Genomic DNA, 23276 nt, shown 5'->3' with positions numbered 1-23276 from the left:
AAAATTTTACAAATGTGTGCGGTGAGGACCAGCCTGCCGCATCACAAATGTCAGAAAGGGAGACCCCCGAAGTAAATGCCTTGGAGGCAGCCTGTAACAAGGTTAGTAGATATGGGAAGAAGGAGGCGGGAACCGGCGAACATTCAACGTAACTTTAATTCAAAAATAAACAAACAACAAAACGAAAGTAATGCCGGCAGACCCTCGCGGACGTCTGCCGGCCACACAAACATAATAAAACATAAAATAAAGTCCAGGCCTGGTCCTCTTTCGTCCTTCACTGATGTCGCTCCTCCTTTTATGCCTCCGGAGCTCCTCCGTGAGAGACTCGAGGGCGGCACGCCTCGCAGGTGACGCTCATTATCACTCGCATCACCGGCCTCGCGCCGTTCCCTCACGGCTCTCGCCTGCCCTGCTCGTCACATACCCCCAACGCCCCTCGCAGGCCGGGGGGTACCTCCGAGACTGCGCTTTACTCCCCCCCGGGGCCTGTCTCGGCGGCCGCAGCACCTGGGGGTAAGGACAGACGAGACGAGAGAAAGGAGACGGAAGCAAGGGGAGCGACAGGACGAGAGAGGGGAGAGAGGAAAAAGAAAGAAAAAAAAAATGCTGGGTCCGGCTCCCAGACACACTGCCGCTCGGTCCTCAGCCTGCCAAGAGGCTCTTCTTCGCGGTGCCATGCGGTGGCACTGGACGCTCGGTGGACGGCCCGATCCTCGACCGCCTCCTGGCGGCCGGCGATGGCTCCTCCGACTGAGGGCAGCCGGCAGCGAGTTCCCCGTCCCCTGCTCCTCCCCTTCATGGCGGACGGCAGCAGGCTCCGGCCCACGGCAGACGGCGGCGACTCCTCCGCTCCCTCCAGGTCCAGGACGGCAGCCACCCCACCTCGTCCCAGGAGCACGGCATCCGGGTCTCCGTCCCACCTTTCACAAGGCTCCAGCACCACCGCCTCGGGCAGCCTTTCGCGGTCTTCACTTCCGCGCTGCCCGAACTCCGCAGCACTGCGATCCCCCTCAGCAGCGAGGGCTCTCCGACAGCATGTCCCTCCTTCCTCCCGGGTTTCGGCACCAATGTAACAAGGTTAGTAGATATGGGAAGAAGGAGGCGGGAACCGGCGAACATTCAACGTAACTTTAATTCAAAAATAAACAAACAACAAAACGAAAGTAATGCCGGCAGACCCTCGCGGACGTCTGCCGGCCACACAAACATAATAAAACATAAAATAAAGTCCAGGCCTGGTCCTCTCTCGTCCTTCACTGATGTCGCTCCTCCTTTTATGCCTCCGGAGCTCCTCCGTGAGAGACTCGAGGCCGGCACGCCTCGCAGGTGACGCTCATTATCACTCGCGTCACCGGCCTCGCGCCGTTCCCTCACGGCTCTCGCCCGCCCTGCTCGTCACACAGCCATACTCCTAGTCGAGTGCGCTCGGACAGCCAATGGTGAAGGCTGTCCGACCGCCTCATAAGCAAGTGAAATGGCCTCGACCACCCACTTGCTCATTCTCTGCTTAGATGCTGGTAGACCTTTTCTTGGTGCACCGAAACATATGAACAGCTGTTCATCTTTTCTCCAGTTGGCAGTTCTATGAACATACGCATCCAATGCCCGTACTGGACATAGCATATTTAGCTTTTCCTGGTCCAACGACGTAAGCGGAGGAGGAGAGAAGGCCTGCAGCATGATAGGTCTCGCAGTATTAGTGAGAACCTTCGGAATATATCCCGGTCTGGGATGTAGAAATGCCTTCATACTACCAGGCGCAAATTCAATACATGATGGAGCAACCGACAGGGCTTGAATGTCTCCAATTCTTTTGAGAAACGAGATAGTGATGAGAAACACTGTTTTTAGTGTTAGAAACTTTTCTGCAACCTCTTCGATGGGTTCGAAGGGAGCCATAGATAGACCCTGTAACAGTGGCCAAATCCCATGTCGGTACCCTCGTGTGAACTGCAGGTCTTATCCTCATAGTGCCACGAAGGAAACGTGTTATATGCGGGTGTCTCCCCAAAGAGACTCCACTGAAAGGAGCGTGGTAAGCAGCTAAGGCCGCCACGTAAACCTTTAGTGTGGAGGGGGATAGCCCTGTGGAAAATCTCTCCTGCAGGAAGTCCAGCACCGCGCTAACCGGGCAGTTAACTGGATCCCACTGATGATTCTCGCACCAAGAAGTGAATAATCTCCACTTCAGAGCATACAGTTTCCTCGTGGAGGGAGCTCTAGATTGGAGTATGGTCTCAACAACCTCAGTTGAGAGACCGGAATCTATGAGACGTGCCCCCTCAGAGGCCACGCCCACAACTTCCATAACTCCGGGCGGGGGTGCAGTATCAGACCGCCCGCCTGTGAGAGAAGATCCTCCCTGAGCGGTATCTCCATTGGAGATCTGTCCAGGAGAGATACCAGGTCTGAGAACCATACTCGGGCCGGCCAGTACGGGGCTACCAATAATAGCCGAACCCTGTCCCGGCAAACTCTCTCCAGAACTCCTGGGAGCAGAGCAATCGGGGGAAATGCGTACAGCGGTAGCCTCGGCCACGGCTGTACCATAGCATCCAGCCCAAGAGGTGCTGGGTTTGACATGGAGAACCACAGTGGACAGTGAGTCGTCCCTCGAGACGCAAACAGATCCACTTGGGCTTCGCCGTAGTTCTCCCAAAGGAGCTTCACCACCTCGGGATGAAGTCTCCATTCCCCGGGCCTCGGCCCCTGCCTCGACAGGATGTCTGCTCCCACATTCAGGTACCCTGGGATGTAAACTGCTCTGAGGGATAGCAGTTTCCCTAGGGACCACAGGAGAATCTGATTCGCCAGCTTGTAAAGCGGGCGTGATCTCAGACCCCCCTGGTGATTTATGTATGAGACTACTGATGTGTTGTCTGTTCTGACCAGCACATGTTTGTCTCTGAGGTCTGGGAGGAAATATCTCAATGCTAGAAATACCGCCAACATTTCTAGACAATTTATGTGCCAAGTGAGATGATGGTCCTGCCACAGACCCCGTGTCGAACGACCACTCATGATCGCCCCCCAGCCCGTGAGGGATGCATCTGTCGTTAGCGTGACGCGACGACTGAGAGCCCCCAGCACAGGTCCCTGGGATAGAAAGCAAGGTTGCTTCCATATGTCTAGAGCACGTAAGCATCGCCGCGTGACTCTGATCATACGAAACGGATTCCCCCTCGGTGAGAACCCCTTGGTTTTGAGCCACCACTGCAGCGGTCTCATGTACAGCAGGCCGCAAGGTATAACGTTGGACGCTGCTGCCATCAGACCCAACAGTCTCTGGAACTGTTTTACAGTGAGTGACTGGCCTTGCCTTATGTCCGAGACGGTATTGAGGATTTATGTTATTCGAGCCGGAGATAAACGGGCTCTCATAATCACAGAGTCCCATACCACACCCAGATAAGTGGTTCTCTGTGCAGGAGAAAGCACACTTTTCTTTGCGTTTAGTCTCAACCCCAACTTTTCCATATGAGCGAGAACAACACTTCGATGTTGAACCGCTATCTGCTCTGATTGAGCGAGAATCAACCAATCGTCTATGTGGTTCAGAATGTGGATGCCCTGCATGCGCAAGGGCGCCAGCGCCGCATCTACACATTTGGTAAATGTTCGGGGTGACAATGCTAGGCCAAAGGGGAGAACCCGATATTGGTATGCTTCGCCCCCGAAAGCAAACCTCAGGAATTCTCAGTGATGTGGGAGTATTGACACATGGAAATACGCGTCTTTCAGATCTATTGTCACAAACCAGTCCTCGAATCTGATTTGTGACACGACATGCTTTATTGTGAGCATTTTGAACTTGAGCTTTGCTACTGTTCGATTTAGTTGTTGTAGATCTAAAATCGGACGTAATCCCCCGTCTTTCTTTGGCACAATGAAGTACCGGCTGTAAAAACCCGACTCCTTGCTGGGAGGAGGAACCCTTTCTATTGCTCCTTTTTGCAAGAGTGTCTGAACTTCCTGAGGGCACTGAGGACACACAGGCACCGTGTAATGAGGTGAATGCTGTGTGACTTCGGTAGGGACCGCCCTCAGAATCCTGATGGTTCTTATAGCATCAGGATTTCTTCGAAGCCCTCTTAGCGGCAATGACGGCTCTCAGATCCGTCTTGCCCTTCGAGGACTTCTGCTGAACGTGCTGATCCGGTTCCCAACTCCTTGGAGGGGGACCCCGGGTAGCAACACTCTGCTTTTGGTGTTGTCTGTGTTTCGAGGAGCTTGTACTCGGTCCCTGCTGCCCTCACCCGGCAGCAGGGGGAATTTGGGCCCGTCGAGCAAGAAACTGCTTCAAGGCTGCAGACTGTTTCTTTGCCTCTTGGAACCTGTCGGTGACGGTAGAAATAGCATCACCAAACAGGTTGGAAGGATTCAGTGGGCCATCCAGGAGAAACGCCTTATCTTTGTCCTTAATCTCAGTGAGATTAAGCCACAAGTGCCGCTCCGTAGCCACCAAGGAAGACATAGAACGGTCGACAGACTTAGCTGCCTCCTTAGTGGCACGGAGGGCGAGATCGGCAGTAAGGTATAACTCCTGGATTAGATCAGCCCCAACCTCATCACTTTCCCCCAAATCCTTCAGCAGATCAGCCTGATATGCTTGCAAGATGGACATTGTATGCAAGCATGCTGCCATATCAGTCACTCCTTTCTTCTTTCTCTACTAATGTCACCAATGCTAAAACCTCCTACTATCACACTAAAATTAACAACTCAAATGACTCCCGAACACTTTTCAAAACCTTCTCTTCTCTTCTTTGCCCTCCTCCCCTCCCTCCCACATCAGTTCTTACAGCTGATGACTTTGCCACTTTCTTCACACATAAAATAACAACCATCAGCGGCCAATTCTCCACACCACACACTGACAAGAACATCTTAATTGAAAACACACAAATTCTCCCCTCCTTCTCCATGCTTTCTGAGGCAGATGTTTCCAAACTCATTCTTTCCAATCACCCTACTACCTGTCCGCTAGACCCTATCCCCACTCCTCTTCTTCAGGCCATCTCCTCCTCAATTCTACCTGCACTCACTCACATTATCAATTCCTCCCTTCACACTGGAACATTTCCCACAGCTTTTAAGCAGGCTAGGATTACCCCACTGCTTAAGAAACCCACTCTGAATCCAGCTCTTTTAGAAAACTACAGACCAGTATCCCTTCTTCCTTTCATTGCTAAGACACTTGAGAGAGTTGTATTCAACCAACTGTCTACTTATCTCTCACAGAACAACCTCCTTGACAACCACCAGTCTGGTTTCAAGAGTGGCCACTCTACTGAGACTGCCCTGCTCTCAGTCACTGAAGCCCTGAGACTGGCACGAGCATCTTCAAAATCATCAGTACTCATCTTGCTGGACCTGTCTGCTGACTTTGACACAGTGAACCACCAGATCCTCCTGTCTACACTCATGTCGAAGGGCATCACGGGAACCGCGCTCCAGTGGTTCGAGTCTTACCTCTCAGGTAGGTCCTTCAGGGTATCTTGGAGAGGTGAGGTGTCCAAGTCACATCATCTTGCTACTGGGGTACCTCAGGGCTCTGTGCTTGGTCCACTTCTCTTCTCCATCTACACGTCATCACTAGGATCGGTCATTCAGGATCATGGTTTCTCCCATCACTGTTATGCTGATGACACACAACTCTACCTCTCATTCCAACCAGATGATCCGACGGTTGCTGGTCGCATCACAGCCTGACAGCCATTTCTGCCTGGATGAAGGACCACCACCTCCAACTCAACCTTGCAAAAACGGAACTGCTTGTGATCGGTGCAAACCCAACACTTCATCACAACCTTTCAGTTCAACTTGGGTCTTCAACCATCACTCCTTCCAGGACAGCCAGAAACCTTGGAGTGGTGATGGATGCTGGTCTAACCTTCACAGATCATGTTGCAGCAACGACCCGGTCCTGCAGATTTGCCTTGTACAACATCAGGAAGATTAGACCCTTCCTATCTGAACATTCCACACAAATTCTTGTCCAAGCTCTTGTTCTATCCAGACTGGACTACTGTAATGCTCTCTTGGCTGGCCTTCCAGCATGCACTATCAAGCCTCTACAACTGATCCAAAATGCTGCAGCAAGACTGGTCTTCAACGAACCGAAGAGAGCGCACGTCACTCCTCTCTTCATCAGTCTGCACTGGCTGCCAGTAGCTGCTCGCATCCAATTCAAGGCTCTGATGTTTGCTTACAGAACGACAGCTGGCTCTGCACCGCTATACCTTAACTCACTACTTCAGACTTACGCGCCCTCCAGAAACCTGCGTTCTGCAAGTGAACGGCGCCTTGTGGTGCCATCACATAGGGGCACAAAATCACTCTCACGGACCTTCTCCGGGACTGTTCCTGGCTGGTGGAATGACCTACCACGCTCTATACGAGCAGCCGAGTCTCTAGCCATTTTCAAAAAAATGCTAAAGACGTATCTTTTTCGTCAGCACTTGACCCAGTAGTAGTAGCACTTACCTTGACTAATATTCTTCTCCTATCTGTGTATTTATTTATTTAAAAAAAAAAAAAAAAAAAAAAAAAATTCGCTATGAGCACTTTACTGACATAACTGTGACTTCACTCAGCACTTACATACTGTTGTTCTCATGTTGATTTAATTGATTCTACTACTCTCATTTGTAAGTCGCTTTGGATAAAAGCGTCTGCTAAATGACTAAATGTAAATGTAAATGTAATGTAAATGCTGCAGCCTGACCTGCTGCTGAGTACGCTTTGCTCACCACCGCTGAAGTAGTCTTGAGCGGCTTAGTGGGCAACGTCGGGGCTTTAAGGGACGATGCCGCCTGCGGGGAGAGATGGCTCGCAAGTGTCTCTTCCGCTCTTGGCATCGCCCCATACCCGTGTTTCCTCATTCCTGCCACATTGCTATATATGGAGGTCTGAGGTGTGTAAACACGGGTAGATACCGGCTTCTTCCAGGATCTCGACACCTCAGTGTGGAGATCTGGAAAGAAGGGTAATGCCCGACGTGGAGGCTGAGCAGACCGAGATGGCAGAAAGCGTTCATCCAGTTTACTTTTCATGGTCTGCTCTTGCTTTTCGGCTGGCCAGTCGATGTTTAACTTAGCGACAGCACGAGAAAGCACCTCCATAAGCTCCTCGCTGGCGGGAGACTGAAGTGGCGGATCTTCAGACTCCCCCGTGGCCACGCTAACAACATCTAGCTCCTCAGAACTAGACACCATTAACGTGACCGTATCCACCGGAGCGGAAGAAACCGCAACGCGTGCTTCCTGCCTCCGGATAGATACACTTCCAGATGCAACAGGTGAGGGCAGAGATAAGGCTGAGCCCGTCTCTAACCCCTCTGTTAGATCCATCTGCGAACCCCAAGACATAAGGCGCCGCCCTGCCTCAGCAGGAGCGGGACCCGAGCCTTGAGGAACGCGAGCCGAGCCACCCTCCTCGAAGAGGGCTCGGCGGGAGCGCAGCGTACGCAGAGGCATTTGCTCACAATGCACACAAGCAGCCCCCTCGAGAGCTGCCTGGGCATGCTGCACTCCCAAATAAACAACACACATTACATGTGTGTCCCCGTCCGGGATAAAACGCGGACAAGGGTGCACACACTTCCTGTAGAGTTGTTCACTCGCCATTTCAAAAAGCAGTTTTGCAATAGACAGACAACAATAAATAGGACAGACAGTATCACACGAAGCGCTTGCTGAAGACACAGAAGCTGAATGACAGTGTTTTCGGGCTGGCTTTATGGTTCCTGGTCAGTGACGTCACCCGCCTATGACGTTCTGTCTCCTGATTGGACAGATTGTAAAAAAACATTAATTTATATAAAATTAGTAAAAAACAATAATAAAGTGATAACAATTACATTTGTTTTTTTAACATTTTGTTTAAAAAAAAATCACATTTTATTCTGGGGTGTACAGTCCAAGGGTACAGCTTACATGGGTTAAATTAACATACGCCTACTTCAGTAGCTTATGCAGGCCAGTTCAGGATCGTGATCCTGAAAAAAAAAACAGATCTTGTGTGTTACACTAGCAGTGTGAAAGTCTCAGTTTTCAAATTGTCAGTTTTATTACGAAATTCAAACAATAAATGCTGTTTTGCCGCTCCTTAATATGGTGTGACAATGTATTGGAAAGCCACATTCAATATCCACAGTTCGTTAGTCAGTGTAGAAAAAAGAAGAAGAAAACACTCTAGAAAAGAGTATTTTGCTAACTATGCACTACAGGCCTACATATTATAGTTTTACCTGACCTGTTGACTTCATTATTTAATGAATGTTTGAATACAGTTGTCATGAAAAGAAGTTTTTACTAAAGCCACTGTTGTTTAAATTTTTATATTTCAACAAGAAACTGTAGTAAAATCAATCCTGTGAAAGTTTGGCAAGGCACATATCTTGCTTAGCACTATTTTGCAGTCATGCTCCACATGTACGTTGTGATGGAAATGCTTTATGTACTGGCCTCAGATTTGGTCAAAAGGGTATTTTCAACATGAAATGTACAGAAAATGCAGACTAAGGATGCTCAGGTTAAAGACCATGTAAAATTACCCAAAAAGTGCTTAACACAGTAGAACTAACAGACATATGATTAGATCATTACAAACTAATCACTAAAACAAATCACAGTAAAGAAAACCCTTCTGAAACCTAAAATGATGAATGGGACTCCCTACAGTCTCGTGGACTTAACAAATATGCGCACATGGCAGTCACTGTAAGTCCACAAGGCTGAAAGATTCAGCCAAAGTACCTGCTCGCTAGATAGTACTTTCGGGGGTGGTCATGGGCACTAAAGATTCTGATTGGTTGAGTTCATGCAGCATTTTATTTAAACCATCGGTTTTTTTTAAAAGTCTGTTGCGGTGCGTGCAGAGTTGTTTGCTATTCGAATCAACAATGGAGTTTAAAAAATGAGGTTCAGGCTTTTTTAAGCTTATATGCGGAGGACGAAATCCAGCGGGAACTGGAAAGTCACGTGCAGTCCTACGTCACCGGACTATCTTCATGGTATTTTAGACACTAACAAGAAGCGACACTCAATAGAACTTTCCATTGCAACACCGGCGCCCAGCAACAGCCATGCGTTTCCGCCATTTTGTGGTGAAAGCGAGTCGGCAGCCCACTAGTTTCTATGGCAATATCAGCTGCAGAATGAGGACAACACAGAATAAAATACCATCACTCGTGATCATCAAATCCTTTTAACAGTTTATTTTACAGACTTTGTGTTTAAGTCTTCCACTTTTTATGCTTCCACGACAACATACTATGTACCTATTGTAGCAATTACAATAACTGTATTATAACTGGGTACTAACCCTGAATCTACCCCTAAACGTAATCTTAACCCATGTAGTTACCTTATATTACCAGTACTTCCTTGTGTAAGTACACTGTAAGTAAACTAAAAGTATTGTAAAATAAAATGTAACCAATGTCTTACAGGAATTTTATTTCAAAGCAGTGGCAAATACAGCTTGAAACATGATGTTTCTCTCTTTTGTATTCTCCATTCGGACATCTGTGAATCCGGAGGACTGCAGTGCTTTAATGTAGACATCAGGACGCCATTTGTCTCCAGTAAGCACTCCCATTGATGCTGCTTTGATCACACTGTCTAGTCTGAGAGTCATAAATAATTCCACCTGAAGTAACAGAAAATAGTTTGTTTACAAAATAATAACAAAATAAACATTGTTTTGGTTATTAAATATTGGGTCAGAGTGACATACAGCGGGTCTTAAAATTTAGTGCCAATGTTTTCAAATCATGTTCACATGAATCATCAGGTTTGCACAAATGTTTGAACTACTGTACATGCTGTCACTAAAGCAAAACCTTTTCATAATTCAAATTGTAAGAGTTATTTGCTATTCGAATCAACAATGGAGTTTAAAAAATGCCGTTCAGGATTTATTAAGCTTATATGCAGAGGACGAAATCCAGCGGGAACTGGAAAGTTGTGTTATCACTGCGCGTTAAATTAGCATTTTCACTGCAATTGTTATGCTGGTGCTATCATTTAAAAAAAAAAAAAAAAGAAAAAAAAGAATAAAAAGAAAAAGTGACGCAATGATGAATGCAGAGGCGCAGAGGAGAAAAAAGCGCCGGTCACTAAATAGAAGTCTAAAACGGCAAAAGAAGAAGGCGTAGTACACCATGGCATTGTATACTACATTGCGGAAGTTGACGCTTTTTGGACGTATGTTCGAATGCGTATGGCTGTCACACCGGAAGCTCATTATTTTTCTTTATAAAGTTTTACATAAGGATAACTGTCTTATACAAACTCATTGATTTGCTTCAAAAGTCCTTTATTAACCCCCTGATGTTACAGATCCCTTGTTCCCCTGGACTCCATTTCCCATGATCCTCCTGTTTCGTCACCTGCACTCACTTCCCTCGTCAGCTCCTCATCATCACTCATCACCTGCACCTGGACTCTATTATCATCACTCCCTTTATATGGCACTCACTCCCTGCACTCCTGGTCCGTTCTCTGTTTATGTTAGATGCTGTTGTGTTAATGCGTATGTTTGGTGTCTCCTTACCTGAGTTTATTAAAGTACTGTTTATGATTGTGGAAATCCGCATCTGCCTCATCTCTCTACCAGCATACGTAACAGAAGAACGGACCCTTAAACCGACCGGATTTTCCACAGAACAACATGGAGACTTTCCCCAGCTCCCTGGCTCCTACTCCTCCAATGCCTCCAACTCTGTCAGCTGGCGATCGGCTCATCGGGCTCCTACAGGTGGGTCGTTCGCTGGAGAGGTATGTGGAGGAGTTCGTTGAGCTTGCTTTCTTGTCTGACTGGCCTGAAGCATGTTTGATCTCCTTGTTTCTGGATGGACTAGATGATGACACCATCCGTTTTGATGAACCCGATTATCGTTTCTCCTTAAGCGGAACTATCAATTCCATTTTATGGTTAAATGACTCCAAATTCTATGTTGATTGGGTTCAGGATAGGTGCTTATCTCTGGTACATCCAGAAACACTGTTGGCCGGGCCAGTCAGTCAGTCTCCGTCTTCCTCTGCATACCCCTCCAGCAAACTCCCTGCCTGTCCCATGCTGGACCCACACTCCTCTACTGGGTCCAGAAAGCGGAGGAGGAGGAAGCAAGCGCCCGCCAGAGCCCGCCGCTCCAGTCTCTCCAGAGCCCGCCGCTCCATTCCTGGGCGAGCCGCCAGATGATGCGGCCTGGCTTATTGACTTTTTCACCGAGCCCTCCTCTCCAGCCTCAGCCGCCGAGCCCTCCGCTCCAGCCGCCGCCGCGCCAGCCGCCGCCGCGCCAGCCGCCGCCGAGCCCTCCGCCGCGCCAGCCGCCGCCGAGCCCTCCGCCGCGCCAGCCGCCGCCGAGCCCTCCGCCGCGCCAGCCGCCGCCGAGCCCTCCGCTCCAGCCGCCGCCGAGCCCTCCGCTCCAGCCGCCGCCGAGCCCTCCGCTCCAGCCGCCGCCGAGCCCTCCGCTGAGCCCTCCGCTCCAGCCGCCGCCGAGCCCGCCGCTCCAGCCGCCACCGAGCCCGCCGCCGAGCCCGCCGCTCCAGCCGCCGCCGAGCCCTCCGCTCCAGCCCCTCCGCTCGAGCCGCCGCCCGACCCCCCGCTCCACCCCCTCCGCGGCCGCCGCCGCCCCGCCCGCCGCCGAGCCCTCCGCTGAGCCCTCCGCTCCAGCCGCCGCCGAGCCCTCCGCTCCAGCCGCTGCGCCAGCCGCTCCTGGCGCGACCGTGCCGGCCGCCGAGGCCGACGCTCCAGCCGCCGCCGAGCCCTCCGCTCCAGCCCCTCCGCTCCAGCCGCCGCCGAGCCCTCCGCTCCAGCCCCTCCGCTCCAGCCGCTGCCAAGCCCTCCGCTCCAGCCGCCGCGGCAGCCGCTCCAGCCGCCGCTGAGCCCGCCGCTGAGCCCGCCGCTCCAGCCGCCGCTGAGCCCGCCGCTCCAGCCGCCGCTGAGCCCGCTTCTATTATGAACTTTGTTATTGTACTCTCCAGCCCAAAGACTGTTTTCCCTCCCTGCCTCCCTCTCCCGCCTCCTCCTATCCATGTCCACACTGCACCTCCACCTCAAGCCACCTCACCCAGAACTCCACCTTGGCCCGTTGGTCCATCTGCTCCCCCTTGGCTCCAACCTCCTTCATCTCCACCGTGGCCCATCAGTCCACCAGTTCCGCCAGGCTCCATCCTTCCACCGGTTCCGCATCGGTCGCTCGTCGGCCTGCCCTCACATCAGGACTGCACTCCTCGGATTTCACCTCGTCCCTTCGTCAATCACGCTCCGTTGGCTTCCTCACTCCCTTCTGCTCCCCTTTGGTCCTCTGTGGCCTTCTGGAGCCCCGCCTGCGCCTCAGTCGGCTGAACCTGCCGCTGCACCTGACCCGCCATGGTTCTTGGACCTGCCCTGGAGACCTCCACTCCAGTCTACTCCTACCCCTGCTCCGGCTTGAGGTCTCCAGGGCGCCCACCTCCCGGTTGTTCCATCTACGGCGCGAGGACGCGCCTACCGGGAGGGGGAGGTACTGTTACAGATCCCTTGTTCCCCTGGACTCAATTTCCCATGATCCTCCTGTTTCGTCACCTGCACTCACTTCCCTCGTCAGCTCCTCATCATCACTCATCACCTGCACCTGGACTCTATCATCACTCCCTTTATATGGAAATCCGCATCTGCCTCATCTCTCTACCAGCATACCGTAACACCTGAGTCATATGGATTATTTTATTTATTTATTTTTTTTGGATGGATGGATGCATTTTTTTTTTTTTTTTTTTTTTTGTCTTCAAAATTTGGGTAGCCATTCACAACCATTATAAAGCTTGGAGGACTAAGGGTATTTTTAAATCTATCTCCGATGTTGTTTATCTGAACGAAGATAGTCATATTCACCTAGGATGGCTTGAGGGTGAGTAAATCATAGAATAATTTTCATTTTTGGGGTGTCAACCCAAAATGGCCGTCCTAAACCACTGAATCAGCCAATAGTGAGCCTGCAAGGCTGAAGTCACAGCAGCATAACACCAATCATTTAATGCAATTAGTAAAATCATTTAATTAAGACACTGAAACTTTAAAAAATTGCTTTGCATTGTACAACTATCACAGATTAGTGTGGATGTTCTGTAATCATTTTCTATTAACAAGTCTCCCCATTTACAGTTGCAGCAATGATGCGAACATGAGTTCCATCATCAATGGTTCCAACAACTCTAGGGAAGGCTGAAATCCTCATAAAAGTGTCTTGCTTTTACCTCATGAACTGACATACAGTAGTGGCCAAATGTGATGGGAAAATTTACATATTCACCCTTTATTCAAATATTTTTAAAAATGTGTCAAGTTTTTTTTTTTTTTTTTTAAGCATATTGCATATTTGTGCTTGTAGTTAGTCGTTTTATTTGTGATAACACAATGAAACATGTCAAATTGTGCAAGAGATCATTTTAGGCCAGGCTGTCATACAAATAAATTACAAACATCTTATACCAGTGGAATATTAATATCTGATTGTTGCTGTCATTGTATGTTTTTTTGGTTTTCTAAAATCTTGTAGCTGTAGTTTGCCTTTATCTGGCAAAATTATTTGGCAAAAAATACCTTCACTAAGTTTATTGTATATGAGGTTCATTCTTGTGTTACACAGCACTTTTGAGCTTCAGCAAGAACCAATGAGATTCATTCTCACGTTACGCAGCACGTTTGAGGTTCTGCACGAACCAATGAGGTTAATTCTCGTGTTACGCAGCACGTTTGAGCTTCTGCAAGAACCAATGAGATTCATTCTCATGTGTTAAGTAGCACTTTTGAGCTTTCTCAAGAACCAATGAGGTTCATTTTCGTGTGTTACACAGTACGTTTGCATTTCTACAAGAACCAGTGAACCAATGAGGTTAATTTTTGTTTTAAGCAGCACATTTGAGCTTCAGCAAGAACCAATGAGATTCATTCTCACGTGTTACGCAGCACGTTTGAGCTTCTGCACGAACCAGTGAGGTTCATTCTCATGTTACGCAGCACATTTAAGCTTCTACAAGAACCAATGAGATTCATTCTCACGTGTTAAGCAGCACTTTTGAGCTTCAGCAAGAACCAATGAGGTTCATTCTCATGTTGCGCAGCACGTTTGAGTTTCTGCAAGAACCAATGAGATTCATTCTTGTGTTAAGCAGTACTTTTAAGTTTCTGCAAGAACCAATGAGGTTCATTCTCATGTTAAGCAGTACTTTTGAGTTTCAGCAAGAGCCAATGAGGTTAATTATCATGTTACGCAGCACGTTTAAGCTTCCACAAGAACCAATGAGGTTCATTCTTGTGTTTTACACAGCACTTTTGAGCTTTCGCAAGAACCAATGAGGGTTATTCTTGTGTTACGCAGCAGGTTTCCGCAAGAAGCAATGTGGTTTGTTCTTGGTGTAGCGATTTTACAATTATTTAATCAATTTATGGGTGAAATATGAGCATAATAAATCATAAAGCTTTATGATTAATTATGATACATATGTCGACCCAAGGGAATTAGGTACATATATGTGAATAAATTACAACGAATTATAATTAATTACATATATGGTCAATTCTAGTTTAATAGTTGTTTTAGAGAAACTATACTCCAGTTTGTCCAGCAAACTGTTAAGTTTTCCACAGACTATTATAAAGGGGAATGTTATCCTCTTGCCACGAGAATAAATTCCTATTGTAGCATCAAAGCATTAAGCAATTGTGCTAGATCGAAAACGTTAAAGTGACCTGGGTTTTATGAATGAGTAACAGAACAAAAAGCATTTGAAATAATGTATTTAATATGTAAAATTAATAATACAAAGGTTATGGGCTAAATAAACACAAGTAGATACAAATATATATATATATATATATATATATATATATATATATATATATATATATATATATATATATATATATATATATACACAAAGCAAAAGTAAAGGCAGGAAAAGAGAGGTGATCAAAGAATGGCAAATTACAACCAACAGTTGAGAGCCAGCAAGGAAACTCAGTATCTAAAATCTTAAAGAAGTTAATGCTTGCATATCGGTTCGTTGTTGTGGTTTAGAGTTTCAGAGTGCTCAGTTTGGTAATTGGTCCTTCTTCAGGAGTCACCTAGGCAATTTTGGCAGGTTCAGCTTTCCTTTGTTTTGTCTTGCGGCTCAATTTGCATAATTTATGAGGTATCAAATCAGAGTATGCTTTCTTAATAGTACCATTAAAAATAGAACAATGCATTTTACAGAATTGTGACATACATTGGTGAATAAGGCAGACCAAGAGCTTCACAAAAAGTCTAAACTTGACAAGTGACCAACAGCATTCAAGGAAGATACACTTTATAATCTAATACTATTGCTTAACATGAAAATTAACTCACTACAGTCATTTCTAAACTTCTACACCAAGAATACATAAATGCAACTTGAACTACAACGGTGGATACATCCATATTTGCGGGTACAATCATATTTGTGCATACAATCTGGATGCGTGTCTGTGTGTGTATTTTCTATTTTATTGCCGTTTTGGACATGTGGACATCCATGAATATGGATGCATACCTTGCAGTAACTTGCCATTAAATGTCTAGTCTAGTCTATGTCTAGTGTTTTGCTGGGAGTTTTGAAGTTCCCTGAAACCCACACAGCTGAGCACATTAAAGAAGCAAAGATTGTTTTGCTGGAGTCCTGGGGAATAAGGGATAAAGTAAATTACCTCAAACATGACACTGTGTGCAAACCTTCTTCAGATCAGACATATTCCATGTTTTGCTCACACACAAATCTAGTGGTGAAAAAGCCCTCTCTCTCAGACTGCAGATCTCAGTGCCATCAGTGAAAAAAAAGTTGTTACCTTCTTTAGATGTAGCACCAATGCCACTGAGAAACTGTCTGCAATCCAGCAGCAGATTGGCAGGCCAAAAAAGAAGCTGATTCAGGAGATGGAACAGCACATTTTTATGCTTCAAAGACTAGGCCTATATGAAGAACGTGAAGCAGTTGGTGCGATTTTAACATCTTTGAACACCAACATAACACCCTTGAACAGTGGATGGTTTGAAGCCATCTCACAGTGTCTTCAAGCCCTTTCAGCCTTCAATCATGCCACAGTTGAGCTCTCTACGGAGAAGGTGGTCACGGCTTCAAAAATCATACCCATTGACAGAATGCTGTTTCATAAAATCAATGAAAAGGCACACAAACTGACATCAACAACAGCAATCAAACAACTTGATTATTACCAACCTAAAACAAGGCTTTGGAGCAGTAGAATCTTCAATGATGTTGGCCAAGGTCAACCTTTTGGATCCCAGATTTAAAGGGTTAGTTCACCCAAAAATGAAATTTCTGTACTCACCCTCATGCCGTCCCAAACCGGTAAGAGCTTTGTTCGACTTCGGAACACAAATTAAATATTTTTGATGAAATCCAAGGGTTTCTAACCCACACATAGGCAGCAACAACATTGCAATTTGAGGTCCAAAAAGGTATTAAAGACATCGTTAAAACCGGCATCACGACTACAGTGGTTCAACCTTAATATTATGAAGCGCAAAAACAAAAAACAAATTGTCTGTCCCCTGTCATACTAAGCTAGTTTCTTTGCAGAGCTCCAGTGTTTATGTCTGAACGTGGGTTCAGTATTGGCCTAATCTGGTCACATGAGCAGCACGAGTCACGACACATATAATATAGAGGGTATGCACGTGACGTCACCGTCGACCGTTACGACTGAGGTCACGGCCACTGAGTGGCAAAAGACTGAGCGGCAACATTTGTTTTTAGCATGAATGTCGCGAAAAACGCACAAAACACTTCCAAAACGGGAAAGAGCTTTTTGATTGACTGTACAAATAGCTTTGACACAAAACCTGAGGTATATATTTAAAAACTGCAGAAAGCAACAGAAAAATAAGCAAATGGATCACTGAAATTCACAGAAACAACTACACTCCAGCAGAGAAACATTGTATGTCATTAATGCTGCATCGATAATTGTGATAGTAACTCAGATCATCGTTCTGAGAGAAAACAAGACAGTTTACACTACGTGTAAAAACACCAAGGGAAGCAGGTCGAGGAGATGACGAGAAGACGCCGGATGGCAAATCTATTATTAATGGCACTGATTAAACGCACTGCTTATCACTCAATAAAAGAATGGCATTGCTAAGTTTTTTTGAACGTTTTGATTTAGTTTGGTTTATTACCTTTGCGAGTCTGACTCACTGCGCTCGTGAATTAGCAGAACTTGGCGGGGACATCCAAATGCTTAACACGAAAAACGCTTCATGTGACAAACGAACAATTCTGTACATATTTATTAAAGCATACTGTGTGGCGATACGCAAATGAGCAAAAAATACGAACGCAGCACATTTTATATCTTAAATGGTTTCCTCTCATGTCCTCTCAAAAAAAACGCTTAATGCACTTAGACTGATATTAAAGAGACCAAATTCTATTTACAAATAAAGCACATGCAGAAAAATGGATGAGACCAAAATATATACTTTCAGTATCACTTAAAATGCAAGCATTTTATACATTTTATACATGTTCTTCATAACGGTTTTATAAAGGTAGGAAATTGCTTGTCAATTGTGGTTGTCATTTGTTAAAATAAATATAAAAATACAGTGTGTTCGTGTCCGTCTGTCCGCTGAATTTGACTCATAATCTCTAATTCTCCTCATCTGTGATCATGGAAAAGGAATTACAATGACAAGTTGTAGGCCTACTTAATATGCTCGCTTAAACATCATTTAAACGTTTCCAACAAATAAATGAATCGACTTTCTCAGTGTGTTGATCACATTTATTTGGATATTCAGATGATGGCTGAAGCAGCGGTGAGCGTCCAGCGTGTGACACGGTAAACAGATCAACATTGTAAACGAAATTCTACAAAACTTCAGTGAAAAAAATAAATAATAAAATGATCATGCGATGCGATAAAATAGCTTCTATTCCCTGCAAACGATACCATTAAAAATGTTAACGTTCCACTTAATGGCAGAAACAAAACAAAAGGTAAGCAAGAATCCGTATTAATTTCAGTACGAGTAATTGAGGGCGATCCTGTCAAAATGGCTGCGCTGCCCCGGCATGCAACGAGGCGTGACGTCGGTTCGTATTCTCTATAGCCTACAACGATCTGTCACACCATATCAAAAAGCATCAAAACAGCATTTATTGTTTAAATTTTGTGATAAAATGGACAGAATCTGAAAGATGGCACTTTGTTTCTTATTGAAAGTAACAAAACACAGAGCTTATTGCGATTATTGGTGGTTCAAATAGGTTAGGCTAAAAAGCATTACTGTGCACGCCCCCTTTTGGATTGGAGTGTGGATAGCCTGTATTCGTTGTCATACTACATGAACTGAACCGTGACGTCCGTACCATGTCGGTTTGGGACGAATACACGTACCCTTACACCCTAATAATCATCTTGTTTCTGAATAAAGCCTCAGAAGAAGTGCAAAAAGTTAAATATACTGAAAAAGTCAGTGCTATAAACTAAAGATATAAACAGAACCATGAGTGATTCAAACAGGTTGCAATCTGCAACATAGCTTTGTCGGATTGTAAAGTATAATAAAAGTTTAATAAATGTGTATTAAGACATCATTTTATATTGACATTTTTAGGCTTTTTGTATAACAGATGCTACAATGTATTAAGGACTTATAAACAATTAAGGAAGAAGCACATTTAACGTAACTTTAAATATATTTATTACATTCACATCAACAGTAAACAAGACAAATAATACCACAATAAAAAAAAACAATATGTATAATCATTATGTATCAGTCATTTGTAAAATATAAACCTACTACATGCATACTTTCTTGGTATGCTCTAAATTCTCCTGTGCACTAAGTGCTTCTCTCTTGTGAGCAGCTTTTTTATTTTTATTCTCCGTAGAAGTCTTTTCTTCTGTCTCCACACAACCCTTCAAAACACAAGAGAGAAGTGTAACAGAGTGAAGAATCAAAAAATGGCTCCCCCCAGTGGCTCATATGTGTAATGACAGTGTATGTTGAGCTTAGACTTTGCCAGACAGTTTAAACTCGACAGCCCTAAAAAGCACAAATCGTACCTTGTTCTTCTGTATTGCATGTTCAGCCGTCCATTTCTTTGCCTTCTCTAGATACAGTGGTTTGTTGTATTTAAATTCTGAGGACTGTAAAGTAAGATGCTTCATTAATTTTCAAGAGTAATGTTAGAGCAAAGAAAGTCAGAACACCTCATGAAGTAACGAAAGCAGAACAAAAACAAAACCATTGTGCTGTTAACAACTGATTCAAGCCACTGATTCAGTCAATACACGTTTACATGTACACTTTGTCATTCCAATTAAAATCATTCCGATTGAAAGATTTGGCGGACTGTTTACATGAGATGTTATCTAATGCGATATGGTGTTTGCATGACTTGTGCTGGTGCTTTCAATCGGAATGACTTTGTGACATGCACACATTAGCCTATGTCCTGTTTGCCGCCTTGTATTCCTGTCAACATGGAGTTCCATTATTACTTATGTGCACTGTTTTTACGTAAAAAGTATTGCTCGTCTTAATCAAGCAACAGTGTGAATGTGTAGCATATTACTGCTGGATGGTATGAGGAAAAGACGGAAACAGGAAGCTGACGTTTTTGGTGGCTGTGCATCTCTAAGGAGCTTCTCAATACTACGACTCCCTCCTCCGAAAAGCAGAAGCGTGTGGATAAAGGTCCTTAGTAATGATGAGTTCCTTCAGTGTATTTAAATGTGTTGTTTCAGTTTTACTCCAGTTTGATTTTGCCACCGCCATTGTGCATTCTGACGACCCCTGGCCTCTTGACGTGATGATGTAGAAGTAATCGGTTTAATGCGTTAACATGGCAGAATTTTTATTTTGTTCAGTTTATAGAAAGGTTTATCCCACCCCTCTCAAACCAATTATAATTTCATTCGGTTTGGGCATTTTTATTCCGATTAAGGTGTTTATATGGAGCATTTTCATTCAGATTGGCGTTTTAAACCGATTACAATGCTCCATGTAAACGCACCTACTGTTATGTCAGGCTGTTCAAACAAACAGATTTCAATTCCATAAGTTACACACTTGACCTTTTAAACAGAGGAAACATACAGTATCTGAAACTCACTATATCAGCCATGAGTGGGTCGTCAGGGTTCGGTTCAGACATTAGTAACTGTATGGAAGTGAGTACTGTTGAAATGTTGAGAGAGGGCCTCCAAGCTCCCTTTGAAAGAAAATGCATGAATACCAAAATGACAGTTGAATATTTTACAATAGCATCATGTATGCATAAAAAGGTTAGTTAATTCAGTGTTAATATGACTACAACTGTCATACAAAAATATAAAAATTATGATTTACAAAACATATACAATTTACACTAGAATTATATTAATTATATTATTATATTAATCTTTTTTTTTTTTTTTTTCAGTCTTTACCTTTGGTGGCAATTTCAGAGCATCAAGACAAATGCGTCCTGCATTATCAATGTTGGGGTGATAGATGGGTGTCAGGAAACGCATCTTTGGTGGCTCAAACGGATACCTTCAAACATAAGAAGTGTTAAACAGGTCTAAAATCAATTTATTTAAACTGCTATACACACACCGATCAGACATAACATTATGACCACTGACAGGTGAAGTTAATAACACTGATTATCTCTTTATCACGGGTGGGATATATTAGGCAGCAAGTGAACATATTGGCTGCATCCGAAAACTGGAAAATGCTACCTTCTGAGGACACAATTCAAGGTAGGAAGGCATCAAGGCACATCCGAATCCAATGTTAGCTTCACTTCCTGTTTCCTGAGATATACCTTCATCTGATCGATTTCTGAAGGCAGCACAGATGTATCCTTCACTGCTTCTGATATCCCACAATCCTGTGTTTTCCATTCTGTGACAGTTGAGTTACAAAAATAAAGATGGCGTCCGAAAGTTGCGTTCGCTGCTCAGTTTGTTCATAAATGTACGATTCTGACCAACATATTTAAATTTTGATATAATTTCTATCGAGAAATTACTACTGTCTGTAGTAATGAAATATTTGTATAGTTCTCACCAAAGCTCGCGCTATATTGCTGTAGATCACTAAACTGTTACGCTGCCTTAGAAGTCTGTCCGAAATCAGTTTCATGAGGTACCTTCATGCACAAACGCTGCCGTACAAGTCATTCTCTTATAAGGCAGCGAAGCAGCAAGACTGCTACCTAGGTTTTCGGATGCAGCCGTTGTTCTCAAAGTTGATGTGTTAGAAGCAGGAAAAATGGGCAAGGGTAAGGATTTGAGAGTGTTTGACAAGGGCCAAAATTGTGATGGTTAAATGACTGGGTCAGAGCGTCTCCAAAACTGCAGCTCTTGTGGGGTGTTCACGGTCTGCAGTGGTCGGTATCTATCAAAAGTGGTCCAAAGAAGGAACAGTAGTGAACCGGCAACAGGGTCATGGGCGGCCAAGGCTCTTTGATTTACATGGGGAGCGAAGGCTAGCCCGTGTGGTCCGATCCAACAGATGAGCTACTGTAGCTCAAATTGCTCAAGAAGTTAATGCTGGTTCTGATAGAAAGGTATCAGAATATACAGTGCATCAGTTTGTTGCGCACGGGGCTGCATGGTTGCAGACCAGTCAGGGTGCCCATGCTGACCCCTGTCCACCGCCGAAAGCACCAACAGTGGGGACGTGAGCATCAGAACTGGACTACGGAGCAATGGAAGAAGGTGGCCTGGTCTGATGAATTATGTTTTCTTTTACTTCACGTGGACGGCTGGGTGCGTGTGCGTCCCTTACCTGGGGAACAAATGGCACCAGGATGCACTATGGGAAGGCAAGCCGGTGGAGGCAGTGTGATGCTTTGGGTTCTGCCATCCATGTGGATGTTACTTTGACACATACCACCTACCTAGCCATTGTTACAGACCATGTACACCATTTCATGGAAATGGTATTCCCAGGTGTTGACTTTGCCTCCAAATTCCCCAGATCTCAATCCAATCGAGCATCTGTGAAATGTGCTGAACAAATGATCCATGTAGGCCCCACCTCGCAACTTACAGGACTTAAAGGATCTGCTGCTAACATCTTGGTGTCAGATACCACAGCACACCTTCAGGGGTCTAGTGGAGCCCATGCCTCGACAGGTCAGGGCTGTTTTGGCAGCAAAAGAGGGACCAACACAATATTAGGAAGGTGGTCATAATGTTATGCCTGATCGGTGTAAATGCATCTAGTAGTTATTTAATATAGAAATAAATCATGCCTTTTTTTTTTTTTTTAAGAGGTAAATACCATTTACTATCATGAAATCAGCTTAAAATATAAAATAATACAGAACAAAATAGTATTGAACTAAAATATAGTACAACGCTTCCATTAAAAAATGTTGCACATCAGGATCACAAGTGTGTACAATAGTTTCACCTCTCAGGTATGTTGATTTCCAGTGTGAACACGCCTCCTTCATAGGGAGTATTTGCACCTCCAACAATCTCTATATCAAACACAGAAGTAATGCAGTGGAGAGGATGCTGTCAGTATTTAAGGTTTACTTTGATATTGCATATTATAATGTCATATGAAGGCAGACTGACGGGCTTGTAGTTCATCCACTCGTTCCTCAATCTGCCAGCACGAGACTCCCGGAGGAGGTTCAGCACTGAGAAGCTGCATCTCCCTCTTCAGACGACTGATTCTCTGCATAACGAGTGTCTGAATGAACACGACAGTTATTAAGCGAACAGTATTTTAGCACTTCGCCATTTTCACATACGGACACATTCCCCTTAACTAGCAGCCCAATGTTAATCTAAGACTGCGAGTTTTGTCAAGATGTTATATAAAACGTCTATATGAAGCAAATTATTTCATTGGCCATTATATGAGATATCTTGACTTACTAGTGTTGTTACTGCCGAGTTTTGCTTGTTGACTGAACAGTAAACAGCCCCTGAGTGAATGTGGTTTTGAGTCCTCCCGCTAAATGTTCATACGTCATTGTGCGACCGCCGCGCGGTTTTACCTCCAGGTGCATTATGGGTATTGTAGTTTCTTGCGTGTTCACTTTTCATAGTTTTATCGTCTTTTTTGCTCCAGCTGAATCAATCCTCGTTTAAAATGTTCTGTCATACAGTCTTAAAATGCCAGTATGGATGTGAGAGATTAAATGTTTTGTACCTTTTATTGAAATGTTTTGTAAAACAGCGCACCTCATTTCTATTAAGCTATACAGTGC

At 45.0% G+C, this 23276-nt stretch overlaps 1 protein-coding gene across 1 annotated transcript; it reads right to left on the bottom strand.

The window, feature by feature from the left end:
* Positions 1-18849: 18849 nt before the first annotated feature.
* ube2t (ubiquitin-conjugating enzyme E2T (putative)) lies at positions 18850-23006 on the bottom strand. The gene is made up of 7 exons (XM_067371491.1): positions 22942-23006; positions 22636-22753; positions 22466-22535; positions 20485-20590; positions 20169-20267; positions 19117-19200; positions 18850-18969 (listed from the first exon to the last, which is right to left on the bottom strand). Exons 2-7 carry the CDS (start codon positions 22742-22744, stop codon positions 18850-18852), a joined length of 588 nt encoding a protein of 195 aa, XP_067227592.1. The 5' UTR covers positions 22745-22753; positions 22942-23006.
* Positions 23007-23276: the final 270 nt, after the last annotated feature.

Source organism: Chanodichthys erythropterus, chromosome 20 (assembly GCF_024489055.1).
Source record: "Chanodichthys erythropterus isolate Z2021 chromosome 20, ASM2448905v1, whole genome shotgun sequence".
Classification (NCBI taxonomy): Eukaryota; Metazoa; Chordata; class Actinopteri; order Cypriniformes; family Xenocyprididae; genus Chanodichthys; species Chanodichthys erythropterus.
Note: the sequence above shows the minus strand (reverse complement) of the source record. Positions and strands in the feature narration are given on the sequence as shown.

Bases quoted from the DNA above. Each gene is read 5' to 3' on its own strand.
- ube2t (XM_067371491.1), bottom strand. From the start codon at position 22,744: ATGCAGAGAATCAGTCGTCTGAAGAGGGAGATGCAGCTTCTCAGTGCT. The intron at 22,536-22,635 runs GTCAGTCTGCCT...TGTTTGATATAG, and splicing joins AGTGGATGAACTACAAGCCC to AGATTGTTGGAGGTGCAAAT. The intron at 20,268-20,484 runs GTAAAGACTGAA...TTTCTTTCAAAG, and splicing joins CTCTGAAATTGCCACCAAAG to GGAGCTTGGAGGCCCTCTCT.